The sequence below is a fragment of the Gallinula chloropus genome, assembly GCF_964237585.1.
Source record: "Gallinula chloropus genome assembly, chromosome: 27".
NCBI classification, from domain to species: Eukaryota; Metazoa; Chordata; class Aves; order Gruiformes; family Rallidae; genus Gallinula; species Gallinula chloropus.
The window spans coordinates 2,669,663-2,691,805 of record NC_140112.1 but is presented as its reverse complement, the minus strand read 5'-3'; the positions used below and the strand labels follow the sequence as shown (position 1 = coordinate 2,691,805).

The following is a 22,143-nucleotide window of genomic DNA, read 5'->3' as shown; positions in this document are numbered from 1 at the left end:
ACTACAGCCTAACAACACATTAAAAGCACCTTTAAATAATTAAAGAGCAGTATGGATGCATATTGTTTCCTGTATTTTGCAAAAAAACATGCAACTACTCCTTGACCTGCTACACTCCTTGGAGCAGGAATTAAGTCCCATCTTAAGAGGCTCCCTCCCTTTTTTAATTCTTTATCTCCCTTTGCTTTTATGATTCTTCATCTCGTGGGGTTTTTATCCAATCTGAGCCTCACCCAGGTCTTGTGCAGGGTTTGGGCTCCTTTTTATCAGTCCCTTCATGGTCACAGGAGCCAAGCTGCAGCTGAGAACAGCTGTCCCGCTGCAAGCATCTTGCTCATTACTCAGCCTATGAATTGCTACAACCAGACTGCTGCATCTTCTGGCCATTATAGCAGCATCTCCTCCCCACCGTGCCCCTCGGTCTCCATTACCTGAACAGATAATGCATCTCTCAGACAGAAAAAGCAATCTCTGCCTTGCAAAGATGGGGCCTATTAATGAGTTGAACGGGTGTTTAGATGTTTCCAGGAAGATGGGCTAGGCTGTGGAGGGAGCAAGGGACCGGGAATTGCTGGTGCTGGCTCTTACTCTGGCTTTCCTGGGTGTGCTGGGGCAATGTCAGGGCCGTGTCTTTAGGCACACAAGTTTTCAGGGTGCTGCATCTGGAAAAGCAGCAGCCCCTTCTCTGTGCCGTCTCTGCTTGCAGAGAGGGGCGGGGGAGTTGTTTTCCCCATCACACAAAGGGATGCTCAGTCCTGTATCTGAACCTGAGGCGACTGTTGTCCAAGCCCTTGAATGAATCTCACATTGGGACCACAGAAAAAAGACACTCAGCTGCTCTGCACGGCTCAGAAACGTTACACCTGATGAAGTACTGCAGGTGCTTTTGTTTTAGGAGTGTGCATGTGATTGCTAGACTGATGTGGTGTCTCAAAAATGAGCAGTTTGCTTGAGCAGTTCTGGAAATGCCAGCCTGGCTCTCCCTGGCTCCTCCCCGTCCCCTCTTTAACTGCTGGGAGCAGTGATCCGTCACACCTTAATTAGCCCCAGGCTGGAGGGCAAGGCGGGGGGACCCCAGTCCCCTACAGCCCCACGTGGGCTGCTCCCCACTGTTCCCCCATGGTGGGGTGCCCTTTCTTTGGGAGTGCTCTGATCTCTGTCACAACCTGCCTTCCTCCCCCCCCCACCTCCCCCTGCCCCAGCCCAGCTGAAATCAGGTCTCATTAGGGGATGGATTTCAAAGCCAAGAAAATGCCCCTTATCTTCTCTCCCCCGAACCTCCCAGCTGAGCTTTTCTCCCGCATACATTTCATATTCACACACAAATGAGGCTGGAGCTTTGAATCCCGAGGCAGCTTCCGACTGACTCCACCAGAACCACTGGAGCCCGGGGCCAGTCGCAGTGCTGCCATCCCACTGGTCCCATCCTGCAGCACGATGCTGCCCACAGCTGCTCTTCCCATCCTCCCCTCTCTGAACTGTTGCTTTCCCGAGTCACCCGTTCACACACTTTTACCTGTTCCTAGTCCTACACCCCCAGGGTCAACACCCCCTCCTCGACCTCATGCAGGGACCCACTCGGGTGCAAGCCTGTGTTATCCTGATGCAATGTGATAGTCCTGCTCTCTAGGATCACTTCTGCTACAGTGCTGGAGCAGCGTGGACAAATCCTGCCTGGCATCACAGTCAGCCAGAGCTGAGCATCATGCTCAGCCTGATGCTGAACCACTTCGGTCCATGCAGCATCCAGGAGGGTCCTGGCACTGCAGCTTCACTTGGGTACACATGTATCTGTTTGTAATACATGAAGATGATACCCTACACGAGGGATAGTGAAGCTTTGACTTAGCCCAGATAATCTCTTCCCATCTAGGGTCTGGAAGAGCATTGCAGCTGAATCTCTGCTCCTGCTAAAGCTGTTACAGCAGTGCTGGGTGATGCAGACAGTCCACAAAGACGCTGTGCACGATGCATAGCTGGGCAAGCTGGGGAGTGGGGGGTTAACTAGGTTTCCTACCAGCTCTTGCCTTTCAGCAAGTTACTTTGTGCCTCATTGGGTCCTGTTTTCCATAGAGGGAAGCCAGTGATTCTCAGGGGAAACCCTGAGAGTGTCTCCGGTGCTGTTTGAGCGTGTACTTTGCCAAGTGGATGAGGAGCTGCAGCTTAATCGGGTTAATGGTGACATTAACCTAGTGACACTAATCTCTTAACTGTCCAAACCCCCCTTCCCAACCCTGCCATGACTCTGTGAAGATGGATGTTAATGCTTCACAACCTGAGAAGGGTATTCGTAACATACAGCTGTGGGACACAGCAAAGCCCACCCCTGAGGACAAAGCCATGCTATCTCCCACCCAGGCTGGGTCTCCTCCCTGTCACCACCCTTCCCCACCCCCAAGCCCCTTGCCCAGCCATGGGGCAGCGGTGGGCAGGTGCTTTATTTCAGTGGCTGCTGTATTTCGGGGACTGCACTGCTGCATGGGGCTGGCTGCGATGCTGTGTTGGTACCACCTCTCCGGGCACGTGCTGGGGTGGGCTGGTGTTTCTGTTTGTGCTTGTAACTGTGGTTTTATTGCAGCTGCTCACGGTAGGGAGCTGGGCTGAGCGACCTACTGCTCTTCTCTGCTTTCAGACCTCTGGAAAGGCCAAGGTTTTAGGGGTTGGCTCTCCTTAGGGAGGGACTTGGTGAAAAAGAAAGCCCTGGCTTGGTTCTGGGGTGGCTTTTAAATACTTTCCTCGAGCTGTTCTTGTTTGTGGGAGATACTTCAAATAGCTGGTTCCATTTGTCTAAGCAGGGGATTTGTACATACAACTCGGTGTAAGCATCGCAGGGTAATTCTCTGCTCGTTGAATGGGTAGTTCAAGCAGCTCTTCAGCCACTTTTTCTGCTGGCAGGTTGTCAGGCCCAAGTCAATGCACTCCCCTTCAGGTGATGCTCCAGATCCTCCCCAGCACTCAGTGGGGTGCAATGCCAACAATTACAAATTGCTCAGACTGTCTCCCTGGACAGCTTGGGGTGTGCCACCACCTCTGTCCTAATTTAAATGCAAATTGTGAGGGGTGATGATGGCATTGCTTGCTGATGAGCTAAAACCTACGTTAATCCAAACTGCATCAGTCTGCAGTGTTAGTTCTGAGCCGAGCCACAGGAAGCAGCTCAGAAGCTGCAGGCTGAATTGGCAGCTCAAAAATCATAGAATCATAGAATGGCATGGGTTGGGAGGTACCCTAAGGATCACAGAGCTCCAACCCCCTGCCACAGGCAGGGCCACCAACCTCCAGGCCTGGAGCTACACAAGGTTGCCCAGGGCCCCGTCCAACCTGGCCTTGAACACCCCAGGCACCCACCAGCTCTCTGAGCAAAATGCTGAAGGTTGTAGTCCAGGGGCTGCTGAATGAATGTAATTGTGGCTTGCCTGGCCCACGACAAATGGGATTATTATGTTTCCTTAAGAGATAAACCCCATTCCTTGTTTCCGGGAGCCCTGAGTGCTCTCAGTGCAGGTCTGCGTGGGGGACGATGGGTGAGGACAGCGGGCACTGTGCCTCCCCCAAACACCCCTCACTTCCCTTACACTCCGGGCGATTGAAGCCCAGGGAGGTGGGGGGACCAGCAGCAGAGAAAGGTAAAAGAGAAGCAAGTCGATCAGACCCAGGAAAGGACTCAAATGGTGGCTGGTGGGTGGGCAGGAGCAGTGTGCCAAGGGGGCTAGCTGCCCCTCCTCTCCCCCAGAGCCACACCCTGTCCCTCAGCTATCCCCACGTGCAGATGGGGAAGGGAGGAGTGGTCCAGGCTCGTGTTTCCCAGTGCTGTCTGCTGCATCCCCCTTCCCCGCCAGTGGCCCCGGCTCTGTGCTGCGCCGCTCTGCTTTCTCTCGCATGCCCGCGTCTCCAGCCCTCGGGGATGGCGAGCACGAGCCCCGAGGAGACATCACCTCATCTAAAAAGCCAGTGTTTCCCTCTCCCAGCTGCAACTGGGTTGCCTCCAACTACAGTCGATCTAACCAGTACTACTACAGCCCCAACTACCACCACCACCACCGACACTACTACTACTACCACCACCACCGACACTACTACCACCACCACCGACACAACCACCACCACAACAGCCGCCGCCACTCTACCCGCCACCACCATCGCAAGCACCGCAGCGGCTACAGAGCGGGCTCCGGCTGCCACCACAAAGCAGGAGTTGGGTACTGCGCTTTCCTTTTCCTCTAACCCCTCTAACCCTACTGGGACCTTCCCCGCGTCTTGCACAGAGCAAGGATTAGTAACGGGCACAGGGAAAACTGAAGGCATACCATGCTCTGGGAAGGGCTTGGTGAGGTGCTGGAAGTGGCACAGGCTCGGGAGCTGAGGTGCTCAAGAGGCTCCTGGCAATTTAGGGGTCTCAGTCTCAGGGATAACGCAGCCCTCCCCAGCGCATCATGATGCTCAATTAGCCTCAGCGGTTGGGAAGGAGGTGAAAGACCCTACAAAAGCTCTCAGACTCCTATCTCCTGTCTTATTGCCAGTGAAAAGGGGTTCTGTTACTTTTATAGAAGATGTCGCTTCAAATTTAGCACATCAGCTGTTAGCTAAGAGACCTGTCATCATTTATATGGGTCTTTTAGTTTATGCTCCTGCTCTTTGCGATAGCCCACAGGAGATCTGGGGAAGTGTTGGAGTTATAACTCACAGGTGCGTGCCAGGTATTTACTGGGTCAAACTAAACTTCTCAGCTAGAACGGGATGATCAAGCTCTGTGTTGGTGGAGGCACATCCCCTGCTCTGCGTGTTGTACTGGTAGCTACAGAGAGATGTGTCTCGCTGAGTATTGCTTTAAAAGCACTGCTATGATGGTTTCTACAGTTAATAATAACCTGACTATAACAATGCATAATTAAAAAATAAAGCAAACTAGTAGCAGAAAAGAATGCAATTAAAAGATTTCAGTTACATATCTGGACAGGGGGCCAAGATGCAAGTGCACAAGCTACAGAAATCCTTGTTAGCTCTTCATAAAGAGGGAGTGAAGATAATAGCAATGAATATCACAATTGAGACACCCATTTAATCAAGGGCTTTGATTAAGGCACTTCAGACCACTTTTTTTATATTCTTGCACAAGACTAGCTCAGGGTGGCTAAAAACACCATCAAAAAAATGACACAGGGAGTATCGGCCTCCTCTGCAGTACAACAGGTTTGAAAATGAGTAACACATAGAATCACAGAATCCCAGGGGTTGGAAGGAATCTCCTGGGGTCCAACCCCCCTGCCAGAGCATCTCCCCAGCTCATATTGCACAGGGCGGCGTCCAGACGGGGCTGGAATCTCTCCAGAGATGGAGACTCCACACCCCCTGGGCAGCCTGTCCCAGGGCTCCCTCACCCTCCCTGGGGAAAAGTTCTTCCCCATCTTGGTGTGGAACTCCCTGTGCTCCAACTTGCAGCCATTGCCCCTTGTCCTGTCCCCACAGACACTGAAAAGGGGCTGCCCATTCCCCTCTGCATCCCATACTGAAGATATTTATAACCATTAATAAGGTCCCCCCTTAGTCTTCTTTTCTCTGGGCTGCTCCACACTCGTTTCCATATAAACCTGGACTGAGACACTTAAGTTTGTGTTGTCGCTCGCGGCACCACCCACCCTCCCCAGCCAGAGAAGCTGCGCTAAAGGGAACACACACTGGGAGCTTGGAGCAAAACCAGCTTAAAAACTGGTGCAAGAAATACAGACACAGCTTCATCACGTCAGATGAAGCACATTTGCTACCACAACATGGTTTCTATTAAGCGGCTGCATAGGGAAACATTGCTAATTGAGAAATAGGCAATTAAGTAGCGAGCTCACAGTGCCACAGAGCAGGGAGAGGAGATGGAGGAGGAACCGCTTGTGTCCCCAGCCACCCTGGGGACACGCAGGAAGAGGCTGAGCCCTAATGCAGGCAGACAGGGAGGGCGTGTGGCAGCACAGGTTGTCTTTGCGCTGGCAATTCTAGGTCAGGGTGCTGACCTCACAGCATCAGGTCCCCGCGGGTTCCTAAAAGCGGCAGGGCTGGCCTCATCCCCGGGACGGTGGGTACTAACCCATGGTTTGTCAATCCAAAACCTGAGCTCCACCCTTGAGTAAATAATCATAACGAGGATCATAATCATAAAACCAAGGTGTGATTGATCTGGTGTCACTTAAACGCCCACTAAAGTAGTGGATTAGCTCTACTTCACTAGAAACGGAGTTCATCCACCCTCCAAAGCAACGTCGACAATCCTTAACTTCAAAATCAGAAACGAGTGACTTCATTGCCCCACTGGCTGTCTCTAGACCCAGGAAGATGACAATATTTTCCCTCCATCTTTCCTTCTCACTGTGGCAGTGAGTCCGTGTGCGCTCATGCACGCATCTCCCACGTCCGCTTGGGCATGAGTTTAGTCAAGAGATTTCCCTGCTGACTGAAATCCTCAGGGAAGTGCCACAGAAGTCTTTAGACTCCAAAGATAACCAATACACAAGGAGCTTCTGCTACCCAACCCTCCCAAAAATCTTTAAAGTTAAGGATCTTGACAGGAACCAAACCATCCTTGGGCATACTTGTAGGCTAAGATCAAAGCATTAACTTCAGGACTGATTTGGTAAGGCTTTGCCAACACCAGATGCTAGATGAGGTCTCATTCGTGTATAATCCGAAATACTAACTCCTGTTCTAACCTGTCCACCAGCCACCAATGGATCATCCATATGGGACATAAAAGCTATGGCTAATAGTAACTGGGCAAACATCACCTGGAGCCACAATTACTCTGCAGGAACTGACTTTGTGGTTAAGTATATCACCAGTAAGCATCAGATCGCGTGGGGACTCTATAGGGTGGTGATGTCATTAGAGATCCTGCCAGCTCCCACAGTTGCAACCTATTACTTGGTCTTAATTACTGAGTGTGGAACGATGCTCAGTGGCCTCGTGGAGGATGGGAGAGGAAAAGGCAGGTCACGGTCATGGCTGCTTAGAGCTAATCTTGGTGATTCACAAGTGAGTCCCCCTCCTTGCACCGACTGTCGCGAGGTGTTTACAGAACATAGACTAGCAAGACTGTTCATTTGTGAACTGTCCATCAAGCTGGGCTGTATGGTAACAACATAAAGAACCTTAAATATGTGTGTGTGAGTATATATATGCACATATATATGTGAAAGGGGACAAAACTTTGAGGGGAAACAAATGAAGCCTCCGTAAATTGGAGAGCAGTTTTAAATGCTTGTGAAGATGGGCTGCTTGAACCTGGAGTTGGCAGAATCATCTATGATCCCAAAGCTCCTGTCGTATGGGATATCGTTGTCTCTTAAAATTGTAAGGCTACATACTTAGTCTGGAAACTCAAAGCCAGTATTTCTGGGTTTAGTACTTGTTGAGAAAGATGTTGACATGTTATTGGTTGGTTGGCTGGTTGGGGTTTTTTGGATAGATAGTCAGTGATGACTACTGCTTAGCTCTGACTTTATTTCCCAGCCATTTCAGCCCCCGCATCATCTGGCATGCTGGTCTTACATCAGCATTTAAAACAAACCAACTAGGGGTAAACATTAACAGCAAACCACTTTTGGTCACTTACAACATCATTTAAGAGATGACCTTGCTTTGTCCTTGAGACAATTTCTAATGTGCAGCCAGTGCCTGGTCTCGCTCCGCAGCCTGCAGGGATCTGTTAGGCAGCACAGGCTGGGCTGGGCTCAGCCTTCCCCCTTCCAAACTGGTTTCCATAATTCAGGACACACATCAGCCTTCCAAGCCCTAAATGCCAAGGATCCCATCTCCCAAACTATTGCCTCCAGTCCCCTTTTTTTCCCATCACCGGGATGCTCGAGGCGCAGGCGATGCCCTTCCAGATCCCACATGCTGAATGTGGGCTTGGGATGGGATGCAGCAGCAGTGCCTTGGGAGACTCATGTTGTAACCTGGGTGAGAGGGAGGAAAACTGGGAGGTTTCAGCCCTTTCCAGGCAGCCATGGCTCTCCTCCCTTTTTGGTGATGGTTGAAGCGAGGAGCATGCTTTTTGGCCCCAAAGCCACATTTCTCCTTCACCAGAGCCAAACTGGGAGGTGTCCACCTCCAGAGCCACAAGTCAGACTCCTGCTTGCAGGCTTTCATAGGATCCAGTGCTTTAATGCTCAGCATCAAACTTGTCAGCAAACGATCCCCAGCACAGTGCAAAGAACAGGTCATCCTTGGATGGAGCCCAGGAGCGCTCAGCCCACAAGCATCCCTCCTTGAGCTGAAGGGCTCAACACCTCTTGCCCCCAAAAGCTGCAAGCAGTCTTGCAGCATATTTAACACAACTACCAACTCATCCAAAGCCGCCTGAACCTTATCTAGTTAAACTGATGCACAGGCAACATCATAAAAAGCACAAGAATTGGTTCCTTTACTGAGTCCTGTTGCACCTTCACCCAGCTGAGCGGGACCAGGCAGATTCCAGACCTTTTGCCCATAAATACCCAAATATCCAGACCTGAGGCTGGGCAGATAAAGGACCAGATAAAAGCAGGGAGACATCCGAATAGCTACCTGTACTCTTGGCAGTACAGCAAGCAGGGATGCAGCAAAACCCCCAGCGTATTCCTGCACCGCCGATTTTCTTCTATTCTCGGCGAGTAATCATGACGAAGCCGTTAATAGCTCCTTGACCATCAAGCTGTATTATTTCTGCTCAGCAGCGAGGGATAGCATAATGCATTGCCTGCAGTGTCAACACGGTAATCTCTCTGAGCCTCCTGCGGCTGGGTTTGATGTGCGGTTTCTGTTTCTCAGGTAACAAGACAGAGAAATCTATCCCTGTTAAAGCTCAGACCCCTTCCTCTGTGCAGCTGGCGAATCTGACGCCGGGAATGATGTACAAGCTGTGGGTGTTCCCCATATGGTCTAGCCCCAGCGAACACTCGTACATAACCTTTACCACCAGCTCAGGTGAGATGGGCTTCAGCCCCGCCATGGGGTACGTTGCCGAGGCATGTCACATCCATCACCGCCGACGTCATTCGCGTGGTGGCGGGAAGTGGTTTGACCATGACTGCATGGAACAACCCTCATCCACCCTCCTGGCAGCCCTCCCTTGCCACCCCCCCACCCCTCCCACACATCTCTGCCCTTATTAAAGCACCGCCGGGAGGTTGTTGCACAGAGGAGGAGGAGGAGGAGAGCCCCAGGAGGGGATGGGGATCCCTTTGCAGTGAAAAGGCCTCTGGAGAACACGCTTGTGTTGTCATGAGGCTCTGCTGGAAGCCCCAGCCACTGTGTGTTTGCACTTCCACCTGCGCATCGCTACTCCCGGGGATGGTGGTTGCTTTGGTCCCAGAGACTGTGTGTGACCGGTTACAGCAGAGGGGCAGGCGGGGAGATACCAGTGAGGAGCAGGACACAGTGTTTGCAGAAGACCTGGGTCAGTCACATGTGGTGTATCCCTAGGGTTTTCCATCCTCCAGGTATGTTTCCTCTGGCAACCTTGCATTTAATTGCACGAGCAATTTTCCAGGCTTAGCACCTGAGTGGGTTTTACAGCTTCCTAATGACGGGCTCCCTGCCAGAGAAACACCCTTACCGACTTCCAGAGGCGTTGAATCGGGCTTTATGCATTTATAAAACTTCCCCATTCACACTCGATGAGTTTCAGTAAATCAAACCAGCAATAACCAGCTTCCTTTGTCTTCACCTGGGGGTTTTGCCGTAGGAATCTGTGCACAGCATCTCTGAGAGCACAGGCCTGAACACTTAGCTGAAAAAAAACCAAGGAGCGAGCAACACTGGAGCAGCCCACACTGACAGATGTAGTAGGTAGAGGCAGTGATTTTTCAAAGAACTAAAATTACTTTGCTCAGATCCAGCCGTGTAATGGAAAGCCCAGGCACTTCCCAGGCTCTTTGCTGAGAAGTGAGAAAGGAAAATGTGATTCACAGCAAGGGAGTGCTGCAGGGGGAAGGGAGGGGAGCGGCCACTCTCCCCAACTCCCCCCTCCCCACATCTCTTTTGATGTCCAAAAATTTGGGAAGCCATAACGCCACCAAGTAATTCTCTGCTGCACTAAGATGACCCAGGGACAGTTGGCAACTGCTGGTATTTCTGCATGTCTAAAGCTGTCCAACACTAAGAAACAACCAGCAAGTGCTGACCTCTGTCCTGCCTCTGCCAAGCGCTGGGGTCTGATGTGCCTCCTCGAAGGGCTCCATCACCCCGTGATGTGGTCAAATCCAGGGCAGAGCAGCGCCTGGGCTACGCTTGGCTTTGCAGAGAGTCCCATTTTCAAGAAAGGTTTCTTTTTCACCTGGGGCGGTTTGTCCCCCATCGTTGCGCCGCTGTACGTGCCAGGCGGCGCGGCTGCCTTGCCTCGGGAGGTTTCACAGCTTCGCTTTGGCAGGGCTCGGCTCGCAGACACGCAAACTGTCTGCAGCTTTTCAAGTCCCTGGGCTCCCAGACTGTTCCTACATTGCAGAGGCTGAGTCTGACCCCAGACGATCAAAGAGACCCTTTCCCAACTCAGTCTCTTTCCAGAACAGCTCCTGCTGCAATGTTGCATCCTCAGTTGTGCCTCTGCTCCTGGATCCTCCCCAGGCTCAGAACTCGCCATCCCCCACTTCCCCGATATGGACCCGTCTCTTTTCTCTTCTCTCCTGCTTTTCACCCACCTTTGGGACCTGGGCAGGGCAGGAGCAGCCCCCTGCACAACAGACACCAAGGGACAGCAATCATTAGGGAGAAAGGGTTTAAAAAAAAATATAAAAATCAATATCCTTGGCTGATTGATGCTGACAGTCTGAGCATATCTATTTTCTGTAACTGAGGGGTCCCCACCCGTATTATCATTGAGACTAAAGGATGGGGTCAACCTCATCCCTGCGACAGTGACCTGAGCCCTGTCACTGTGGGATACAGGGAGCTGTTGCCATCCCTGCATGCATAAACGCTGCAGATCCATTTCTTTGCTGGCTGAACACTGCTGACATGAGTGTTTGGCCCCTGCTGACAATGATATGTCATCAGGAATGGTTTTGACCAGAGGTTAAAAAAAAACCCCAAAAACATTGTTGTTTTGTTTTGGGTTTTTTTGTGGGTTTGGGGTTTTCTGAATGTTTTGCAAATAGCTACTCAAGATTTCTTCAGTTTGAGGGGAAATCAATGAGATGAAGTCTGCTTTCATTGTGGCTGCAGGACTTTGCTTCCGATTTACTGACAGCTCAATAACCCAACAGAGTTCCTCCCAGTAGTAAAGGCCACTTTGAAACTCCAGGCATAGCTTAATGCAAAGATACCATCTAAATTTAAAAAAAATAATAAAAAATAAATCCCCAGCCTGTACAAAGATGGGGAAGAAGATCACGCAGGGCTGGAGCTAGGGAGGTTTGTATGTACCCAGCAATCTGCTTTACAAAGACAGACAAACATTGGGCTGGTCTTGTGTTGGTGGAACACAGTCAGCTTTGTTATTGGCACAGAAACAATGACTGTTAGGTACCATGTTTTCTGGCACTAAGTTCTAATTAATTAAAAAAAAGAAAGAAAGAAACAGTTGCTGCAGTTGCATTTCAAATCAATACCTGTTGGATTACACAGCTGCCTTCCACTGTTTCCCCTTGCCATTGGCCTTACATTAAAGCAAATCAAAACATCCTCTCTGACAGCCATGTACTTAATGTTCTCGTTCTGAACGCTGCAATGACAGTCACTCGTTTACTCTAACCACGAGATTGCCGTGACTATAATTTTGTCATCATGTGTTGCTTTTTTGGGAAGGATGGCAATTATACCTCTACCTTGGCGATAGTCAGTGCCATGATCCTACTGCAAGATCCCCCTGGTGACTCGGTACCCAAAATCCCTCCTCCCCTCCGCCCCACAAAACTCAGCCCCCCAACCCACCTCTCTGGCTACTCTGGCATTTTGTACTTTGCAGACCCTTATTTCCCCCTTGGAGCTGGTTTCAGCACAAATCCCATCCCATCAGGACTCCTAATACAATCTCTTTCCATTTCAAAGCTCTCTGGTGAAGCTTTCTTCCCCTTTCCTCCCCAAGCGCTCAACTAATTGAATCCCATTCTCGGCTCCGCTCTCTTATAATCTCATTCTCTCCATTATAAAAAGTGCATCTTCGAGGCTGAGTAGCTCAGGTTGTACCAAAGGTAAATACTAACTGTGGCAGCGCTGGAGGAAAAGCAGCAAAAGGGAGCCAAGGCACCATGAGACAAACTTCTTCCACCCAGCTTCCCCAGGAGCTCGGTTCAGAGTCCTAGATAATTTCCTTAGCAAACAGCACTCTTTCTTCTTGTCCTTCTCCTCTTTTATCTGAATTTCCTTCTTATGGTTTGCCTGTGATTGCCTACTGACAGCAGGACTGAGATTTCATCCTAAGGAAAAGCGCCTCCTGAGTTCAGTTCTGATGGGATAAGCACACATTTACAGCCCTGAAACAGTGTGGGTTAAGAAACTTCACCAATTCAACCCATTTTTAAAGCTGGCATCCCTCTTACAAGAACCTTTCACCCAAAAAAACATTAAGGGAGAGCTATCACTTCCTTTGTAAGGACCATCTTGGGTTTTGCCACAGGGGCACAGCAAAAGGATGCTCCTGCCCATTTTGGGCATCCCCCTGCTAAATGCCAGTCCAGTCACACCCAGCTCAGATCTCCTGCACTCCTGGCAGGAATACCTATCTCTGTTTGCACTGCAGTCTGGTTAAATTTAGCCCCCCTGCTGCGCTGAAGGTTATTTTCTCCTCTGCTCTGTCTTGCTGAATACGAAGCGCATGTCAATGAGAGCCAGAAAATGGCAGCTTGTTGCTATTTATAGGACATGGATTTGTCTGTCTGACCGTGTGCAGGAGCTGCAAACAAGGAGTCAGAGTACGTGAGGGAGGACACGGCAGTTAGGAGCCAGAGTGTTGTTTGGGGAGCAAAACACCTCCTCGATGGGATTAACCAGAGTGACATTCACCAGCCTTGTGAGGGTGCTGGGAGCAGGGGTGTGAAAGAGTTGGCCCCAGGAGAAAAGACTTCCCAGTGCTGTCAGGCTGCCTCTCAGCTAGCCAGGACTCAGCTGGCATTCTGCACTGGCTGAGTCTTGGTGGGCTCCAACCCTGGAGACCCCCTCCACGACCACCCAAAGGCAGCAGGACCCGGCAGCGGTGGCAGCAGAGCCACTGCCCATCGGTTCTGCAGCCTGGGGAAGGCTGTCCCGCACGATTCGGGCTTCTCAAGGACACCAATGAGCCCTCTGGGGCTCAGCAACCCTCTGGAGCCAAGTGATGCTGCTCAGCCTCACTGCACACCAGGGAGTGGATCTGCTTGGGCATGCTTCTTCCAGACCTTCTCTCTTCCAGGGCAGGTTTTGGAAACAGTAAAATGAAAGATCAAATCTGTTACGCAGCTTCTTTTGCCATTATTTGCACTTTTCTCACTGGTCTCTGCCAGGTTTTACTTTAAGTTGTGACCCTTCGCTGTTTGTAGCTCCTGCTAAAATGCTGAGCTGACCTACCACCACCAAAGGAAAAAAAAAAAACCCAAAAAAGGGCTACAGATCCCTGTGCCAGTCTCAGATAACCCAGTCAGCACACACACAGACACACACAAATGCAGAGCTAAAGATAATTTCTAAACCCAAAGTCTTACTATTCATCTCATTCTCTCTGTGGTTTATGCCCCTTATAGCTTTGTTCTTCTTTCCCCCCCCCCACCCTTAATTTCCCTCCCAGCTTATACCAAGAATCACGTGGACATCGCAACGCAGGGCTGGTTCATCGGGCTGATGTGTGCCATAGCTCTGCTGGTCCTTATTCTGTTGATCGTCTGCTTCATTAAGAGGAGCAGGGGCGGGAAATACCCAGGTAAGGGTGTCGCATGGCAATCGCTTGTGCTCGTGGATTAAACACCGCTGGGCTTCTGGGGGGCTAATCAAATTGTATCGCTCTCAGAGAGATGCTTGTGATTACAAAGGCTTTTCTTTCTCTGGAGTGGGAGCACTATTATTAGTGGGCAGCATTTCAGTTAATTAAAGGTCAGGGGAGGGCTCTGTGCTGTGCAGGCTTTAGGCTGCAGAGCTGGACACTCCTGCTATGTGTGACCCAACCTTCCACTCCTCAAGTTTCCTTCTCCCATCTAGAAAAAGATCTTTTTCATGCAAAAACTTCATTAAATTTTTTTCCCAAAGCAAACCCTTTGGAAAATTCACCAATTCATACATCCTCTCTCACTGGCTGGAGCGCCCGTGCCCTGGTGCCACCACAGCAGTGTCCTTTGCAAGCCCTCTGCATGTCCTCCCAGGTGTGGGGTTTTTTTAGAGTCAATGAAAAGCTGTACTTCACCCCGCTGGGATTTCACAGAGACAGCCTCAGCCAGCTGCTGTTACTACCTCATAAAGCTTTTATCTCCTGTACTGCTTTTTAACGGGAATGTTGGGGATGTGCTTGTTTATAGTGCGGGACAATAAAGATGAGCATCTAAACCCTGAAGACAAGAACGTAGAAGATGGGTCGTTTGACTACAGGTATGCTTCCACTGGCATGTGTACCCACATCTCCCCATCAGCCCCACTCCCAGCCATCACCGACCTCACCGCGCTACCCCTCCACATAACCGCAGCACCATGGTGCCACACAGCCTCTTGAAATGATTTCTTCCCACCTTCCTCCCCCTGCCTCCTTCCCCCTGCAAGTCCCCTACCAAAGGAAACATTTCCTGCCTTAAGCCCCCAGAAGAGTCACCAGGCTGTGAGGATGCTGCTGAGGTCTCCTCCTTTCCCATCGCAGCCTGGGAGGATCAGTCCAGGCAGAGAGCTGGGACTCTGGTGTCAGCTACTCGCGACGCAGCTCTTGCCCAGAGTGCATCAACCTTAATGACACTCCCAACACATACAAAATCCCCAAATTTAAACTCTGAAGCAGTCTGAGGCTATTTCAGGTATATTACCCTGTAGCTCAGCCTCTCTCCTACCCATAAGAGAGTATCCGTGGGGAAATCATGGAACCACACAGTGGTTTAGGTTGGAAAAGCCCTTTAAGATCATCCAGTCCACCCGTTAATCCAGCACTCCCAAGCCCACCACTCAATCATGTCCCTAAGCATCACATCAATGCAGCTTTTAAATCCCTCTGGGGACAGTGGCTCCCCCCCTGCCCTGGGCAGCCTGGTCCAGTGACTGACACCCCTTTGGGTGAAGACACTTTTTCTGATACCCAACCTAAACCTGCCCTGGTGCAACTTGAGGCCGTTTCCTCTTGTCCTGTCACTTGTTACTTGGGAGAAGAGACTGATCCCCACCTTACTACCCTCTCCTCCCAGAGAGGTGTAGAGACCCCAGCCTCCTCTTCAGGCTGAGCCCCCCAGATTCCTCAGATGCTCCTCCTTTTATATATATATTTATATATATATATATATCTATATATATATATATCTGTGCTCCAGACCCTTCAGCAGCTTCATTACCCAAATTCCCAAAGTTGTGTTTGGATCAGCCCTGAAAGCATGCAGGACTAGCTTTTTGGGGCGTCTGCCTACATCCCAGGCAAGGATTTTCCATAAGGTGCCCAGGCAAACCCTACAGAAACACCTTTAGCACTTCTGCTAAAACCACTCTGATCCCCCTGCAACTCCACTCAGCTGCTTTCACACAAAGCAGCATCCTTCGGAGAGCAGCAGCACCTGTTTTTACCCCTGGGAAACTCCCAGGATATTTCAGAAAGGGGCAAGTGCTCTCCCCAGCCTGCTGGGGTGCAGGGCAGCACTCCTTGCTCTGCTGCTGTTCGTGGGTGCCCCCAGGGAGCAGAAGCAGGTAACGGTGTCGGGTCTCGTTGGATTGCCCACACTTGACAGATGAGGGGGATGTATTACATCTTGCCCTTTGAGCATCTACAGTGGGCTTTGCCTTTCTTTAAAGAATTAAACCACACCTATCCAGCTGAGCTGGATCCAAAGCCCAATTAGGCTAGCAGGAATTTTTCTCCTGACTTCAAAACGGGGGTTAATTAAGCCCCATGTCATTACCAATACTCCCAGCAAAGATAGGAAGAGTGTGTTCACCCTTCAGTGAGGGATGTAACAAGATGTGTGCTGCCAAAGACTTCAGGGGAAGCAAGATGAATCCATCTGCCTGCACACACGTTGTAAACAGAAGTAGAACAGGAACTCCATTTCAGGAATGACTCTCTTTCTCCCAAGGATGCCATGAGCCCAAAGCTCCCCAGGCTGCCCCTGCATTATGCAGGATACTGACACACCCCAGCAAGACCCAGAATAAGCAGCACTTTGTAGCAAAGGGCCAAGATTCTTTGCTGCCCTACAGAACAGCTGCAGGCAAACCCTTCCTCACCTCCCTGTGAGATTTGGGTGTCACTCCTGGGAGAGTCAAATCACACCAGGGCAGTTACATTAAAGCCACAAACAAGCTGCAGTCTGGGGGTGGCCCCTTCAGATTCCTGCTCCAGACATGCAGAACAGCAGCGAAGATGTTAGCTCAGCCTCATCCTTCTGCAGGCTCTGCAAAAGCATCTCTTCCCAGGCAAGCCCTTAGGAGTGCAGGCATTGCCCTGTGTGCAGACCCCAGTCATAACCACGACTGACCTACACAGCTATACTGTGACCAGAACAAGTCCCCTTAATGCTCTGAGTCACCACAGGGGGCCTCTTGGTGCCCAAATTTGTAGGGTGGTGTGAATACCATGTAGCATGCCTGAAACATCTCATCACCCCAGAGCTACCCACACACAACCCCACGGGCTCAGCTCCATCACCTGGATCTCAGACAAGGTCTCCACAGCCGAGCTTCTGGCAGTACTCACTGATTTCAGGGATCTGCTTCTCAAGAGTCCGCTGAGGTACCTGCAGTCAAGAACTCCTCACCCCCATCACTCCTAGGGCAACAGCATTGCCAGGGACTGCTTGCCTTGCATGGAAGGAGAACCAAACTCTTGGCATGGTCAACAGCATTGCAACAGTCAGCAATGCAGCATTTACTGCCAAGCACCATACAAGGGGCATTGCCTTCCAGGCAGTGGGAAGGAATGGGGTAAATCCTTCATCCTCTGACACAGCAGCTTCTCCTTAGCTGAAGCTCAAACTTTTATTCACAGCCCTAATCCCAAAAGTTTGCAAGCTGAAGGCAGAAGTCAGTAGAAGGGCAACAACCAAGCGCCAAGATGCTCCCAAAGTTTCAATCACACTGTCCCATGCACTAGATGGGGAAAAAAAAAAACCCAAACAAGAATAACAACAAAATCCAACAACCCATAAAGGTAGCCCCCTCCATCTCAGGAACAACAGGTTTCCTGGGAGAAGTAATGGGAGGCTTTCCTCAAGGAGGCAGAAAGGAAGGTGAACCTGAAGGATTGGTATGAAACGCTGTTGGCTGATTAAGATGCAAAATGATTGCGATGTTAGGCTCAAGGAGGGTAGCAATTAGTATTTCAGGCAAGGACAGGAATTGAGCTGACGTGAGTTCTTCATTGGTTTCCCTCCCCACCTCCACATAGCATGTCTGATATGCTCTCATCATATCTCACGTCCTTAATGCCCTGTGCATGCAACTTTCAAATCTCTGCAGCCTATAATTAAGAGATACTGTCACATCTTTCTGTTCCACTAACAGAATAATGGTTTTCCTGAGCAGAGGCTAAGCTGAGAAGCTTGTTTTCAAAGCAGGAGACCATTATCCTTGGACAATGTTCTGTGCCAGTCACTGTGCCTCATTATACCAAATGTTTCAGCTGCACATGGGGGAGTTGGCTGGAAACCCTGGCCGCTGGGAAGGGAAAGTTGAGTGGTTTTACCTTCTGGGCTCTGGTTCAGATTCAGGATAGAGTCCTGTGGTACAGGTTACAGCTCTGCAGGCAGCACCAGCTTGCCCTGCACGGGCCATCTCCGCACGCACCCAGAGAGGAGGACAGCGAGCCATCCTCTGAGCCTCTCCAGGGCAGGAGAGGTCTGGCAAAGCCACCTGGGGAGGTGTCAGCTCTCAGATAACACAATACTGGTGCATGGCTCCATCAGGGAAAGCCAGGTTGGAGGGGACACTGACCCCTCCGTTCGCTTGGCCCTTGTCCCCAGCACACTGGTCCCCAGCAGCAACCGCTCCTCCCTACAGCCACTTGCCCACAGGCTTCGACCACGACCCTTCCTGAGCAGCCTGACAGCAAGCAGCCTGCTTCCCACCCGTGCCAGCCCCTGCTGCTCTGTAGTAGCTTTCTCAGGGAAGCCAGTGAGGCTCATCCAGCTCTGAACAATTATACTGGCTCCATTTGGTATAACGAGGCAATTAGCTCCATGAGGAATGCAGAGACATTTCTTTTTTGGTTTTTAGCACTGCCCCTGTAAATGCAGAACCTCATCATACCTCTCTCTGATCAGGCTCTTTCTGCTTCTCTCTGTTTTATTCCCATTCTTTCTTCTCCTTTTCACCTGGTCTATCCACATGGACCATGAAGGTCTCTTGAAAGGTAGGACCACGTGCTGCCAGAAGTCCGGCACATTTAGCTTTTTTCTTAAATTTATTTTCCTTCCTTTTAGCTATTTATTTCTTTATAGCTGAATTTTTACCTTCCCCTCCCTATTCCTGTGTCCCTGCCTCCACCTAACACATTAAACAAGATCCCTCTAACTCCTGCTGGCATCGGGGGGGGGTTGGTTGGGGGGGGGAGGTACCCCCATGTCCAGCAAGTTGCATCTTGCTCAGAAATGCTCTGTGGGCTGGGGGCACCCCCAAGCACCAGCCAGGGTCGCCCTCCCCACCCCTGCCAGCCCCACCCTCAAGTAGCTGATCCCTCCTGATTCAGTGGGACCAGCCAAGGGTCGGACCTGGGGACGATGCCCTTGGTGCTGCCGCACTCCCAAGGGATGGTGGCAAGGGACAGGAGAAAAAAAAAATGCTAGATCCTAAACAATCCACTCAAGTCTTTGTCTCAGCCCTGAAATTCCTCCCTCCAGCTCAAGCCTCTCCCTCTGCTCAATGATTTATACAACTCAGGACAACGTTTCCCAAATGGTTTTCATCTGGGTGCTCTGGTTCTCTAATGCACACATCAGCAAAGCCCCTAGAAATCCATTTTAACAGGGTTATAGCACATCAAGATGCTGATGAATATCTGCTTCACCCTCCTAATGCACTAACGGGATAAATAGTACTGGAGAGAGGTAAAACCAGGGGGCAGGTCCGGGAAATGCAGTGCCGGGGTGTTTGGTGCTGCAAACCACCCCCCTCATTCCCCCCCTTAGGGAAAATCTGGCTCTAGATTCAGCTTTAACCAACCCCAAAACACGGGTAAGGACATTGCAAATAAAGGGATCTGGATTTTGCCACTCTCTACTTGGCATTTATTGGGCTTTCTAACTGGCAGTCCTGCTTGCAGACTGAATTCTCTTCCTCTCCACCCCCCACAACACACACCCCCCCCCCTCCTCCCCAGAAAGAAGCTGCTTTCAAAGCTAACAAGTCCTTTTTTATTGTGATGCCAAGTTAACACAGGGACTGAAATATTCGGGTTTGTGTCACTGCTTAATTCACAAAGTGCTGATACAAGGAAACATGCTGGAGCGCTGCGTGCTGTACTGTGGGATCCCAAATTCCTCTCCCACTGCAGAGAGCCGATGCCATTAATTAAATGGCATGAGAGAGATTTAATGGCTTCCCCAGCTAAAGAGCGTTTTTCTCCCCTGGCCCAATCAAAGCGATTCTCATGCTTTTGTGGGAGACAAACACCTTCGCCTGGACACCGACTGCCAGGGGCTGGAGCCAAAGCCTGCTACTTTTACTGATTTTTAAGAAAAATAAAGGAAGAGAGCAGGGTGACATGCTGGGCAGCAAGCCTGATGGGTCTCAAACTAGAACAGCAATAAAGAGAGAAGAATAGAGGTGGGAGAACAAATGCTCGAGGTACATATGTACCTTTAGGAATGTTACAGAATTTGCATGCTGGACACAAGATCCACCATGAAATAAGGACTAGTGGATATGAAAACTAATTTTTTTATGTAGCATTCCACTCTCATCCTCCACACAGCATTATCTGCATTTATGAGATACCAGCCCGGGCCCTCCAGAGAGAAAACAGCTTTTCCCTATTTGTTTTTGTTGTTGTTGTTAAAAGTGTTTCTTTAAAGGGTTGTGCTTTTTCCTGTGGGTCAGACTATTTATTTTTTCAGTGACCTGGCTTAATCTTTCTAGTAAAAAAAGAGAAAAGAATAAAAAAGTGGAGCAAACAAGCTTAGATGCTCAGAAATGAGCTCAGAAAGGTAAATTCCCGTGAGTTTTGGAAGCTGCACAGAACTTGGCATCCTGTACATGCCCCCTCGCAGTGCTTTCAGAGTGCTCCCTGATGCATGTAGCTACCTAAACAGCCAAGTGTGGTTTATTGCAAGGGAATCTGGAAACAAACCTCACTAAACCAGGTTACACCACCCAGGTTGGCTGCAATGCCAGGAGAAAGAAAGAATCTGAGCAATGACAAGGGAAGGATATTTATAACATACATCCAGTTGGGCTGCTCTCAAGCCATCACGTGTAATAGAGCTTAAAAAAATATATAACTGCTTTCTAAAGAGAAAAAAGACTGAAGGTTGGGGGTGCAGAAATGCCAACTGCAGCACCTATTGATCACCCAGGTGGTCATGGGCTCCTGCACAGACACTGTCACCCACCTTCACGTCGCGACTGACCGTCTGCAGTCAGAGCACCTGGCATTTGTGGTGTCTGGTCAGTATATTTGCAGACTGGATTTAGTTTTGAATATCCAGACCTTGGGTGAAGGTTGTAAGCCCCCACCCCGTTCTCAACCCTTACTGTGTCTGTCTGTCTTCTGCTACCCAGCGATGAAGACAACAAGCCTCTACCCAACAGCCAGACCTCCTTGGACGGCACGATAAAGCAGCAGGAGAGTGACGATAGCTTGGTGGACTATGGAGAGGGGGGTGAAGGGCAGTTTAACGAGGATGGCTCCTTTATTGGCCAGTACACGGTGAAGAAGGACAAAGAGGAGACCGAAGGCAACGAGAGCTCGGAAGCCACCTCCCCAGTCAATGCTATCTACTCCTTGGCATAGCGCAACACGTTGGAGCCCCGAACAGCCTGAGGTGTCTGTAGTGGATGGGGGGGTTAAACAACAGCCACCAACGCCACTACCCCCAACAGAAACGTGTGAGCGGAACCAACCCATGGTGACAATAAAACAAACAAACAAAAAAATAGAAAAAAATAGAAAAAAAAAGAAAAAGAAAAAAAATCTAAGCAAACAGGCAGACCTGGTGTGGCTGCCGATGCCATTTATCCTTAGCAAACAAGCGAAGGGCAAGGACTCCTGGGGCGCGGATGGGATGTAGCTGTAGCTGAATCTGGGCTGAGCCAGAGGGGCTGGAGGAGGAGCGGGATGCTCGAGCTGCACTCCAGCTTCGGGGCTGGCCCCAGCACCTAGAGCCAGCCCGAGGGGCCACCGTGGGCTCGGCCGCCCAGGCTCCCTAAGGCCCTTTTTGTTCTTTTGGGAGGAGTTTAAAAATCTTCTTTTTAATCTTTACAGGAAAGATACAGATAAAAGGGGAGGAAGAAGTTGTGGGGGGAGGGAGAGAGGCAGAAGGGGAAGAGTTTTGGGAAGGGAAGAGGGGCAAGCGGGGCCTGGGTGGAGCAGCAAGAGCAACATAAATGCATGAAAGGAGGAAAGTGGTGGATCCTTGGGTAAGGACACTGTATTCCTGAGCCATCCATCCTCATGGCAGCATCTTGCCTGTAGCCTCTCCCAGACTTGTCAGCACCACAAACTCCTTCCCAAAAGATCTAGCAGCACCCATGCAGGGAAGAGCAGGTCCCTATGGCTCCCCCAGCATTATAACTCGGGTCGGCACTGCGGATCCGTGGTCCATCCCCACTGCAAAGCCCCTGGGGACGTCACACCACCACCACCGGGGCTCTGGAGCATCCTCAATAGACAAGAGGGTGCAGACAAGCTTGTGGGATTTGTGGAAGGACAGTCAGGTGCCAGTCATGCTCCGAGTCCAGGATAACAGCATTGCTTGCCTGGGTGATGGCAGGTAAACCATTTCAGTTTGATCTTTGCTTTGTAAGAATTTGGGGGAGGGGGGAACTTCCCCCAGACCATGCCCGCTTTCTTTTAAAGGCAACTCCATGAATCTTATGTAGCAA

At 50.4% G+C, this 22,143-nt stretch overlaps 1 protein-coding gene across 4 annotated transcripts in view; it reads left to right on the top strand.

Annotated features, from left to right (window-relative positions):
• NFASC (neurofascin) overlaps nt 1–21,052 on the top strand; it is a gene marked incomplete at both ends in the record, with an annotated part of 53,510 nt that extends 32,458 nt beyond the window's left edge. For 2 of the 4 annotated variants that reach the window (XM_084275977.1, XM_084275978.1), the window contains 3 exons: nt 13,721–13,852; nt 14,442–14,511; nt 20,821–21,052. In XM_084275977.1, the coding sequence (XP_084132103.1) occupies nt 13,721–13,852; nt 14,442–14,511; nt 20,821–21,052 (434 nt within the window). Of the gene's footprint in view, nt 1–3,948; nt 4,200–6,706; nt 6,824–8,793; nt 8,950–13,720; nt 13,853–14,441; nt 14,512–20,820 lie in introns of all 4 variants that reach the window. The other 2 variants (XM_084275976.1, XM_084275975.1) reach the window with 2 other exon arrangements.
• Nucleotides 21,053–22,143: the final 1,091 nt, after the last annotated feature.